The following is a 12836-nucleotide window of genomic DNA, read 5'->3' on the forward strand; positions in this document are numbered from 1 at the left end:
ACCTATGACTGTGATATTAAATTCACACGTTGACACAGAGTTCAATGAACCATCAGTCGCTGTGTATGTAACTGTAGTCGTGCCAATGGAGAAACTGTCCCCAGGATTATCAGTTGAATTCAGTGTCACAGAGCCAGAGTTATCAGAGGCCATGGGAGGTGTCCAGTTCACCACCGCCGTAGAGTTCCCAGCATCTGTGTTGACCACTGTGTCATTGGGGCAACTACTGATGGTTGGATCCTCAACATCTGTAGACAAATAAGCATTTCTTCTTTAAAGTTTATTACAAGCTATCAGTTCTATTTTTGAAGACTGCATTCTTATTTCCCAAACTCTGAATTCAAACGCTTCATCCAGGGTTACATGCATGTATCTAATTATTTTTGACTGGCAATTATTTTTATTACTCACCAACATCTGAATCGGTCCATAGATATATAAGAATTTTGAAAACGTTGTCCAAAACTAGTTAATGACAGAAACATAAAGCAATGATCCTGATATGCATAATGCAGTCCCTTCATCTGATATTGATTTGCAATGGCAGATTGATGTATTTTTATTACAACTACCATGACAACGAAGTTCTGCCTAGAGGAGCTTAAGGTGGTCTTACCTGACACAGTTATGGTAAAGACGCAAGTGGCATTATTTCCATCTGAATCACCGGCAGTGTAAGTCACATTGGTGGTTCCAATTGGGAAGCTGTCGCCTGGGTTGTGAGTCGTTGTTAAGGTGACAGAGGTGTTGGAGTTATCCGTTGCTGAGGGAGGCATCCATGTTGCCACTGCTGTGGCATTACCAGCACTTGTGTTTAGGGATTGGTCACTGGGACAGCCAGTGATGTTGGGACTCTCATTGTCTAAAAACAAGATGTACATTGAATATTCTCAGTCAATGTTTAAAGACTGAAACTTAATAAGACAGACTGAAAAACTGCTACCTACAAAAGAATCATATACCTTATACAAGAAGAGCAGTTACTGTAGCTTAAAGGGATTGTATAGTTTTGATTACGACCTACACAATAATTTCAGGGTTCTAACATTTTTTGGTTAGATAATGAGAAACCTCTTATGGAATGTGAAAGAGCATGTAATTCCATGAGGAATTCAACATTTATTTGATGAAAATTGCTTTTGAAATGACCGAGACATCCGAAACAGAGCGATTCTAATAAAGTGTGGGACCCACCTTTTATTATGACCACTTTGTTTTACTTTGTTTTGGATGTTTCAGTCATTCCAAACCTGATTTTCATCAAATAAACTTTGAATTCTTCTTAAAATAGTATGCTCTGTACTATTTCATAAGTGTTTTCTTGGTATCTTGCAAAAAGTTATAAGTCCAATTCTCATCTCCACCAATACTGTACCACCCATCCAACTAATAGAGGATAAGACCACAGCCCATAAATTGCGATGCACATGGTCGGAGTCACCTACCTGCAGCAGTTGCGGCCCTAGGCAAAGTTCTTTATCTGAAATTGATAGTCCTCCAGAAGGGACTACAAGCTGTCAGTCCTGTAGTTGCTACAAACAAGGATTTACCGCTTTCTTTCTGACTGCATATCACAACTAGATATATCGCTACGGCGACTGATATGCCTCCGCCATAATGCACGGTTCTCCTAATACACGTTTGTAGGTCGATATTACAATGTCTTGACAATGTGTGATGACAGTTTCATACAATTGGCAAAATATTAAAATGACAGGTTTGCCACAAATGTGCTGAATGTTCACTTTCCTAGAACTAGGTTCAATTGGATGAATGATTAAAATGTCAGAGTGCAGGTATTTGGGGAACTGATGATTTTTACTTGACTTTTGACCCTTTTATAAGTTTATGCATTGAGTAATTTTCAAGGTATTGAGAAAAAGTATAATTTCTGTATCAAATGGGAAAATAGCATTATTAAAACCTGGCCTTAGACCTTTGACCTAACAGTTCCAAAGAGAATCACTGTTAGGTTGAACATGCATAAATATGTAAGTTTCATGATGATACCTTGAGTTACTTTTGAGATATGGAGGGAAAAGTGCAATTCAACACTTTCACTTGACCTTTGACCTTTTGACCTTTGACCTTTTGGCAAGAAACTTCCCACAGAATATATATCAGGTAATACATGCATACATCAAGTTAAAAAAAAAAAAAAAACCTTCAGGCATTGCATTATAAATACAAGGAAAGTAGTGATACTTTGAGGAGTTGACCTTGACCTTTGACCCCCTAACCTTTGAACCATGACCCCCAACTTCCCTAGATAATCACTGCCCATTGGAACAAGCATATATACTAAGTTCCATGAAGATACCTTGAACCATTTGCGAGATATGGAGAAAAACATGAATTTTCAACCTTTTTTTTCACAAAATAACCTGTGACCTTTGACCTTTGACCTCGTGACCCTAAAATCCAAACAAAGTATTATCCCCCCAGGATATACCCTCATACCAAGTTTGATGTAAAACCACCACACGGTTCTCGAGATTTTGACAAAAACAAAACGGGACGGACGTACGGACGTACGTACGTACGGACAGACGACCCGAAAACATAATGCCTCCGGCCACTTCGTTGGCGGAGGCACAAAAAGTTTTATCTGAAAGGTACAGTACTCACCATAAACAATCACTGTGATGACACATGTAGCTGTGTTTCCAGCATCATCACTAGCTGAGTAGGTGACATTTGTAGACCCAATGTTGAACTGGTCAAGGGGTGAGTGCGTTGATGTAGAGTTGACCACACCATCAACAGCATCATTGAAGACAGGCTCAGTCCAGTTGACTGTGGCATATGACCGGCCAGCATCAGTCATGACGGTGATGTTGGATGGACAACCACTCACAACTGGTTCAGTTTGATCTGCCATTGACAACACCACAATATTTACGATCTATCGCAAAGCAACCCACTTTCATATTAGGGAGCTTTAGATTTTAGACGCGCGGACGTTCAAAGGGAAAAAAACATGATCTGAGCGTGCGCAGTAGCGCGGGTCATTATACTGCGCACGCTCAGAACATTTTTTTCCCTTTGAACGTCAGAGCGTCTAAAATCTAAAGCTCCCTAATGTTAACTGAAACGATCGAACCTTTTCCTCAGACAAGCAGCATAAAATATATAATGAAAGCAGCGAATAAGATCAACAATAAACATACATCACAGTCAGAGCATTTATATTCTCCACATTCATTTTTCCAAAAAAGTTGTACCAAAAAAAAAAAAAAAAGGCATATCTTACCTTTAATCGTTATAGTGAAGCTACACACAGCCACATTGCCTGCCTGGTCAGTGGCATTGATAAAAACAGTTGTCGTTCCTACATAGAACTGGTCACCGGAAGAATGAGATGAAGTGATATTGATGTCTTGAGACTCATCCACATTGTCCAATACTGTAGGCGCTGGCCATGTACGAGTTCGATAATTATGTAATCTTGCTGTCTGGGCAGTTCTGGAAGATGGGCACGTGCCATTAAAGTATGGGGCTTCTTGGTCTGTAACAAAGAAGCACAAGTTATCAAAGAATGTATTTCATGTAACAGCACGGTACAGTACAAAATCATACATTTTTGTACAAGATACGTAACTTCAAATTTGTCATTCTTCATAACATTGTATTGCTTTGAACTTACCCTCTACAGTGATTGTAAAGGTGCATGTTTCAGTGTTGCCAGAAGAGTCAACAGCCATGTAGGTCACCAGCGTGGATCCAACATAGAACACTGAACCAGACGAGTAGTCAGAAGTGACAGTATACACATCATTGTCACTGACCACTGGCTCAGTCCAGTTGACTGTGGTTGAGTTCAACCTGAAGTCAGTCCCAACCGTCTGGTCGCTCGGACAAAATGTGAACATGGGATTCTCTGCATCTGTGTGAGAAAATTGGGGAGGAAATGAGTAGGTTTTTTTTTTTTCTGAAATTGCATACATGTATAACACAGTCTCCATGCTAATCTTAATATTAGGCCTAATATTTGATTGTCAGTTTGTTATTGTTTTGTTTTGTTTTGTTTTGTTTTGTTTTCTTTTGTTTTGTTTTTATTGCAGCAATACCACAGATTCAATGATGTTACATCCATAACACATGCTTGCTTTCTTGTCACTTTCCCTTGAGGGTGCTGCTCATTCCAATGAATACCAAGCCAAAGCATACTCTGGTCATGGGAAATTTTTCATTTTTGTAAACACCAGGAGCAATGATCCCAAACTATCCCTCTAAAATATGACAAATGGACGTCGATATAGTGTACATGTATAGGAAGTTCATCAAGTATGAAGAAAAGATTATCAAGAACAATCAGCCCTTATACCTAACATGTACCCTTACTAGAATATATCCATCAGAACATGCTTATTGAAATCGATGATTCATGTGTTGCATTGTTTTCATTGCAGCTCATTGATGTACATTGGCAATGACATTCAATTTGACAATGGTTATTGTAGCCTGTTGATGTACATTGTCAAGGCCATCATAACTGTCGACATCGTAAATGTCGACATTGTACTGGCCATCATAAACATCAACTATTCAGCATTTGAGCAATAGCCATCCTATGATAAAAAATCATGGGCATACGTTGTACACGTACATACTCAGGTGGGATTAGAACCATTGTCAATCAGTTGCCATTGACATGTTCGTTTGTATCTTTCTTCTTTTTACTACAGATACACTCAGAGATTGACCTTAAAGTGACTACCATTCAACAGATGAAATTTGCATAACAAAGAACAATTTGCATCTTTATTCAGATCTATGTAATGTCAATCTAAAAATCCCACAGCTGCAGCCAGTGCCTCTCTCAATCTTGACAATGCATCATTGGATGAAAGCCACAAAAGCAGTTTAAAGCTAGCTCATGGATAACGCAAATTTTGATTGTGTAAATATGTAGACCCTGAGTGTGATTCTCAACCAATGAGCCACAATATTGGCCAAGAATAAAATGAAAAGAGTTTAAAGGTCCTGTTTACCTTTGGGAACAGTGATTTAAATTTTTTTCAAGATATGATATTTAATGCATAATGTGTAGGTCTGTTGTACCACAAAACATCCTATTATATACAATTTTTGCGATAAAGCCTAAAATACAAGGAGATATCTGTATTTTTCTCAATAAACCGTAACTGTAGACAGTTTAGTCTGGAAACATTTCTATTATAACTATTGTTCACATTTGGTATATGTAACAATATTTAACATAGATTTTACCAAATTAATTCTAATTTATACAGTGGTGGTTTCTATCCCCAACTCACATCTTAGAACTATTTTAAAGCACTAATGCTGGGTTTTTGTTTCATCTGCAAATGGTAAATTATGCCTTTAATATCTGATCCAATTGGGCCTCACAAAAATACAAACAAACAAAAAAATAATTGTAGTGTCGATCACCCTTCTCACATCATATACACTGAACCACTCACCAGTAACATTGACGAAGAAAGAACATGAGGCACTGTTCCCTGAAGGATCAGTGGCAGTGTAGGTCACTAGTGTAGAACCAACTGTGAAGTTACTTCCAGGAGAAAGGCCAGCAGTCTGATTCACTGTTACTGATCCTGAGTTGTCTGTGGCATTGGGGACAGTCCATGTCACATCTGCTACAAGCAGTCCAGTAGTGGTGTTTGCGAGGATGTCAGAAGGACAGCTTGCAAAGACAGGATTCTCATCATCTGTTGCAGAAAAAAAAGGATAATTAGCTCATTTGATATACAGTACACTTGATCAAACTGTTACTAATTACTCAGGTACACCCAAGAAGCTACACAGATTCAAGTAAACATATATCTGATAACATACAATGCACAAGTGTGTATATTACATAGCAATGCTCCACAGCTTTCGCCTTCTTTTTATCAGAACAAGGAAATGCTTTTTAACCCGTTGAGGACGAGTCCCGAGTACACGCGGGCAAGCTTCTATGGGAAATGCATGTTGTAGCAAAATCAAACCGTCCTCAAAGGGTAAATCAAAATTACAAGTATCAAGAGTTGCCTAAATATTGAAAAATATAAAATAACCACTAGCTGTTGTGGAGCTTCATAGGCGAGTTGCTTCATTCATATGCGAAAAAATCAAAAAAGTTTTGTGTTCTGGAGTATCTGCCTGCATCTTTTCCAAAAGAACATTATGAATAACCACCAAGAGGTACTTCCAGAAGAACAAAAGAAAAACAATGCTGGCATACCACCCCAGCAAGGGGCTAGCTTGAGTGGTATCATGTGTATTCAAGCAAACCTCACCTGTGACAGTAACTACAAAGGTGCAATTGTCTGTGTTTCCAGAAGCATCCGTGGATGTGTAGGTGACTGTCGTGTTACCGATTGGGAAGGCGCTGCCACTACTGAAGTCTGGAGTCAGAGTCTGTGAGCCCGAGTTGTCGGTGGCCGAAGGCTCTGACCATGAGACCCGGGCGGTGGCATTTCCAGCGTCAGTGGTGGCATTGATGTCACTTGGACAACCTGTGATCACAGGGTTTTCATTGTCTATTTGCAGGAAAGAGAGAAAGTTTGATGACACATGATGTAATTATAAACAAACAAATTGGCTCACATTCCATGGTAAACACAACATTTAGAGTGCTAGAGGAGTGGTCCTGAAGTGGTTTAAATTCCTTTAGAAAAGACAATCTGACCCCGAAGTGCTCAAAAGGTACACTGTTGTATGTCCTCCTCAAGGCTAGGTTCAGGAGTGTTCCTGAAGTGCTATAAACTCTGTATAAACGGTCTCCAATGTTTAAAGTGCTCCGGATAAGGTGTGCCATACATGCTGGGCATACAGTATACTTAAGTATGTGTTTGAATTCTGCACTTGTGAAGGATTATAAATACATGGCACCATGATGATACATATGCCTCTCTCAGCCACTTTTTACATGGTCTTAGCAGGCTATGACTCTCGGTATGAACAAACTCAATGGGGCATAAGTGGAACCACTTCAGAAGTGATCATGTGTGAGACTTTGTGTATTTTATAAATGGGTTTTCAGACACACAAAGGTAATGGGTAAGATTCTATTATTGGTAATAAACCAGAGCAAATATCATCACTTGGCTACAAATGAACCATAAACAGAATGGCTGGCTATTCTTGTTACCACTGTCAGATACAAAGTTTATACCATTTCATGTCCACCTAACTCTGCAAAAAACCTTTTATAAAGAAATTGTCCATATTAGTCTTTTAGTGCTGCGGCTGGTAAGTGATAATATCATTCAGCAATAGGAATATCCATCCATTTACTGCAGATTAGAGAGGATTCAGTTATACCTTTAGCAAAATACTCTGTGGCATCTTTATATTTGCAGTTCTTGTGAAGTTTACAAGGGGGGTTTTACCACATGTAGCAGACACACACACAAGAAAAAAAAAGGAATGAAAAAAGATAGATACGTGTAGGTATACATGTGTCCTAAAATCTAACATAAGAGTGAGAAATTGACATCAAGCTTACAAGAATTGATATTAAGCCAGTATCTCTATTAGCAGACTCGGAGAACAAAATAAGGGAGGACCAGGGTTCCTGTAACTGCTCATACATGTAGTTCTCTGCTATCCCTGCTATTAATAGGATTTTGTGATAACAAACTATGGAAATGCTATCACAGCTCCACGTACCCATAACGATGACAGCAAAGACACAGGTCACCGAATTCCCAGCAGTATCCGTAGCTGTGTATGTCACATTAGTCGTTCCAATGGGGAAGCTGTCTCCAGGTTCATAAGTGGATGTTAGGTTGACTGATCCCGCATTATCACTGGCGGTAGGAGGCGTCCACATCACCACCGCTGTAGAGTTATCAGCACCAACAGCTAAGGACTGGTCGCTAGGGCAGCCACTGATAACTGGATCCTCAGAATCTGGGAATGAGGAAGATGTTAATGAATGAAGTACCTGGCAAAGCGTGCCTCTTCAACTTCCACAGGGTTCTTTGGGAATGAAGAAATGGAGCCTCAAGCACAGCATTCACTGTTTATGGCTATTAACTTCTCAGAGATGTCATCTTAATACCTCAGTTCATCATGGCCTCTTGTCTCAAGACATGAAAACAGTGACACCAACACAACCAATAAAGTGATGCTGATATACATTGAACTAGACTGGGGAACTCCTTCAACACTTACAACAACCAGAGATGCACTTTGGCTGAGATGTGACACAGAGGATTTAGGCACAAAATATAATAGTGACTGCAGAAGAAGTGTAACAAACTTTAGTCTTACCAGAAACAATCACTGTGAAGACACATGTAGCTGTGTTTCCAGCATCATCACTAGCTGAGTAGGTGACATTTGTAGACCCAATGTTGAACTGGTCAAGGGGTGAGTGTGTTGATGTAGAGTTGACCACACCATCAACAGCATCATTGAAGACAGGCTCAGTCCAGTTGACTGTGGCATATGACTGGCCAGCATCAGTCATGACAGTGATGTTGGATGGACAACCACTCACTACTGGTTCAGTTTGATCTGCCATTGACAACACCACAATATTTACGATCTATCGCAAAGCAACCCACTTTCATATTAGGGAGATTTAGATTTTAGACGCGCGGACGTTCAAAGGGAAAAAAACATGATCTGAGCGTCACAACTGGTTCAGTTTGATCTGCCGAAGACAACACAATATTCACGATCTTCTACCTCAAAGCAAATCACTTCAAAATGTTAACTTAAATGGGAACCATATTCTTTAGACAAGCAAAGTCAAATATATCACGAAAGAGGACAATGTGGATATTAAATGTGACCCGCTACAACAAAATGATCCTTAAGTCGGGCGAGGTCGATTATTTGAAAATTGCATGATATAATCCCCTAATCTTTCTGCTTTAAATTGATATATAACACATTTTATAAAAATAATCGGCTGCAGAGATATCGATGTTTAAAAGAGACATGTTGAGACGTCTGGAAAATCACTGTTTCGAGAAAAGCGCCCTAAAAGTCTTCCTTTCCACGCAATCGCAATCAAGGGACACGCAAGTCAGTTTTCACCTCTGGACAATAGAAGGTAAGCTGTAGCAACCCCCGAAGAGTTCATTCAAGCACATCAGCGTCGGCAGTCTCCTCATCAACCAATCAGTGACCAGGATGTGAGAAGCGGCTGAGCATAGCGCACCCCGCCCGCACGCACCAGTCGACTGGGCAGTGTGCGAGCTTCACGCTTCGGTTAGCAGCAAGCAGCGAACTGACCAATGAGATCACTCTGGTCGTTGTTAGGGGCGGAACCTATCTGTGGCGCTCAATCCAAATTTTCGAACCAGTTTCTGCTTTGTTGAAACGCCAAAAAACATGGCTCAAAAAACGCTATTTTTTTATCTTTCCTTTGATCATTTTGCTTCAAAATTTCGACAGATGAAAGAAGACATGTTAGACTCCAATAATATATCAAAATCAGAAAATCGTAAGTTTTGACCACTTTTAATGCTCTGACTTCAAACTAGATTTTCACGGCTTCGACCGTGCGCGACTTTAGGACCTTTTTGTTGTAGCGGGTCACAAATAACCATCATGTACCAGATCAAGAGCATTTTCTTTTCAGTACATTGTAAATACACATTTCAAGGCCATTCATTTCTCGGAAGAAGTTAAAAAAAAAAAGAAAACAAGGCATTATCTTACCTTTAATTGTTATAGTGAAGCTACACACAGCCACATTGCCTGCCTGGTCAGTGGCATTGATAAAAACAGTTGTCGTTCCTACATAGAACTGGTCACCGGAAGAATGAGATGAAGTAATATTGATGTCTTCAGACTCATCCACATTGTCTAATACTGTAGGCGCTGGCCATGTACGAATTCGGTAATTGTGTATTCTTGCTGTCTGGGCAGTTCTGGAAGATGGGCAGGTGCCATTAAAGTATGGGGCCTCTTGGTCTGCAAGAAACAAGCACAAGTTAAAGAATATCAAATCACAATAGCGCACAATACAAAATGTCCCCTCTTGATACAATAACTCCATATTTGTCATTTCTCGTAACCTGTATTGTTTTCAACTTACCCTCTACAGTGATTGTGAAGGTGCACGTTTCAGTGTTGCCAGAAGAGTCAACAGCCGTGTAGGTCACCAGCGTGGATCCAACATAGAAGACTGAACCAGACGAGTAGTCGGAAGTGACAGTAAACATATCATTGTCGCTGACCACTGGCTCCGTCCAGTTGACTGTGGTCGAGTTCAACCTGAAGTCAGTCCCAACTGTCTGGTCACTTGGACAAGATGTGAACATGGGTTTCTCACCATCTACATTGAAAAATATACGCGAGAATGTGGTGTTTAATTGCTAGAAGTAACATGCACTGTACACACAAGCTTTTAACTGAGTGTAGCCCAGGCCTTCTTCACACACACACACAAAAGACAAAAACAACAACAAAACTTGGTATTCATTTGGAGACACAAGTTAAAGCATCCAAGTATACAATGTATATCTTATTTTTGTTCTTTTTTTGTGGGCAATAATAAGCTAAGTCTAACCTTTGTATGATGGGGTTTCTGAGAATCATGTAACCACCCAAACCCCCACCCCCCCCCCAAAAAAAAAAGAATAAACAAATACATGGATATGGACCAGTATGACAAGGTATTGACAGCATTCCTTCTGTGGGTACAAAAGCAGGTTCTTGCATAACATACCTGTAGTCATTCGGACATTCATGCAACTTTTTGTCTAATTGGTAGAATCACAAGCGACTTCAGTATGCCGTGGTAAGTAAACTTGCTGTATGCTGGTGTTGTGTGCGCATGCATGTTATTTGCACAAACTGCAAACTGACTTCAATACAGTCAAATATCTGTGACCACATTTGATAACTTAAGGCCACCGCACACTACACGATCAGACTGGTCTTAAAGTCTTCAGCCAAGCTGGGTCTCAAGACCAGTCGTACGACCAGACACCGCATACTATACGACCCGACTGTAAAGTGCGCACAGTGCGCACTGCATGCCCTTGCATTTTACTGCATTGTGAATGGCTAAAAGCCTACGACCAGTCGTAGAAATTCAACATGTCAAATCTCTACGACCGGCGCTAAGACCCAGTCGTACGACGAGAAAATGGCAAGACTGTGACGTCACACTTCTAGTCTTAAGGTCTTAAGACCTGTGAATCGGGGCAAAATCGTGTAGTGTGCGGCGGGCTTTAGTGTTATAAGAAGTATCAAAGGAAGTATAACATTATGTGCTGTCTCAATTTACTTGCATACATGTAGAGTTAACCTTTTGCAATATTGCATACACTTCAGCAGAACCATTGATATTAGGCACTCAGCTGTTACCATGTACATGTACTTCATCTTTCCACAGAAACAAAAATAAGAATGTATTCATTACAAAATGAAGACTGTCACATTAAAAATGTAATATTTCAAAGTAATCATTCAAATATATTGCTCTTTTTCAAGAAAATATCTGAACTCTCAGAATTACAAAATAATCAGTGACTCATAATATCTCACGCAAAGTTGTTTTTGTTGGATTGACAATACTAACTTGCAGAACCAAAGTACATGCCATAGAGTAAAATCTGAAGTCATCACAATTCACACTGGAGTAAAATGCTTATAAACCTATGTGCACACCTTCAAGTTTTACAGAGTACATATAATACTTGTGGCATATTCATATAATAGTTCAGTAACTGATTGCTGATTAGATTGAAAATTCAAACTTGGGAGTTAGACTTGGAAGTTACACAACTAATACAGAATGGACCCCTTGATGTCACTCACCTGTAACATTGACATAGAAAGAACATGAGGCACTGTTCCCTGAAGGATCAGTGACAGTGTAAGTCACCAGTGTAGAACCAAGTGTGAAGTTACTTCCAGGAGACAGTCCAGCAGTCTGATTCACTGTTACTGGTCCTGAGTTGTCTGTGACATTGGGGACAGTCCATGACACATCTGCTACAAGCAGACCAGTGGTGGTGTTTGTAAGGATGTCGGAAGGACAGCTTGCAAGCACAGGGTCCTCATTATCTATCAGGTAAAGATGAAAATAACAATAGGAGAGAATTGCATATTTAGTTTTAATCTTTGTAACATAAGACCGTACATCGTTCAGTGCATTTTGAAGATAAGCATATGAATGAAGAATTTACTGCATGAGCAATGACCAAGACTTTTTAGCAAAGATGTGCCGAATTGAAAACTGTGCAAAATCTAATACTTGTACAAATTGTTTAAAATGATTTATACTGATTGAAAAGCCACTTTAAAGGAAACAAAAGCCTAAACAGAAAAGTTGGCAGAGTGAAAGCAGCAATATTAGTATAATAAATCACTGAAAGTTTGAGGAAAATTGGACAATCCATTTGAAACTTATAAAATTTTATACTAAGTGTAGCAAAAAAAAAAGCTGCGGAAAACTGCTTATCCAATAAAGGGGAGCCAATAGAGTAAAATGGAGTCAAAAGGGGCCTGAGCTTTCGATCCTAGCAGAATCTTCGTCAGAGGCAAAATGACAAACAGGCAGGGAAAGCATTCAGACATAAGGACTTCACCCAACAAGAACAGTGAGGGATAGGCTGGGCACACAGAACAAAGAAAACAAAGGAGAGGGTGGGAGGTCATGGGCAAGGAGCCCAACAGGTAAAGGGAGTGGGATTAGAGCAGGAGGGTGGACAGACAAAAGGCAGAGGAGGGAGGACAGACAAAAGGCAGAGGAGGGTAGGTAATGATCATGAGGATCATGGGGGCAATCATTGAAGGAAAAGGATGAATAGGGAGGCAACATCAAAGAAGATGAGGACCACCAGAGGAATAGAGAATTTTGTGAGCTCCTTCTTCCCCCTATTCCAGTGCTTTCA

General features: G+C 39.9%; 1 protein-coding gene across 1 annotated transcript in view; it reads right to left on the reverse strand.

Annotated features, from left to right (window-relative positions):
• Positions 1-12836, reverse strand: part of LOC139723033 (uncharacterized) — a 138350-nt gene that overhangs the window by 112476 nt on the left and 13038 nt on the right. The window contains exons 4-15 of the mRNA XM_071634309.1: positions 11758-12006; positions 10028-10267; positions 9649-9903; positions 8248-8493; positions 7642-7884; positions 6267-6509; positions 5448-5696; positions 3647-3886; positions 3254-3508; positions 2629-2874; positions 617-862; positions 3-248 (exon numbers count right to left, since the gene is read on the reverse strand). Coding sequence (XP_071490410.1) covers positions 3-248; positions 617-862; positions 2629-2874; positions 3254-3508; positions 3647-3886; positions 5448-5696; positions 6267-6509; positions 7642-7884; positions 8248-8493; positions 9649-9903; positions 10028-10267; positions 11758-12006 — 2958 coding nt within the window. The remainder of the gene's footprint in view (positions 1-2; positions 249-616; positions 863-2628; positions 2875-3253; positions 3509-3646; positions 3887-5447; positions 5697-6266; positions 6510-7641; positions 7885-8247; positions 8494-9648; positions 9904-10027; positions 10268-11757; positions 12007-12836) is intronic.

This window comes from Diadema antillarum, unplaced genomic scaffold (genome assembly GCF_040938485.1).
Source record: "Diadema antillarum isolate AM-2024a unplaced genomic scaffold, OU_Dant_1.0 scf00000180, whole genome shotgun sequence".
NCBI lineage: Eukaryota > Metazoa > Echinodermata > Echinoidea > Diadematoida > Diadematidae > Diadema > Diadema antillarum.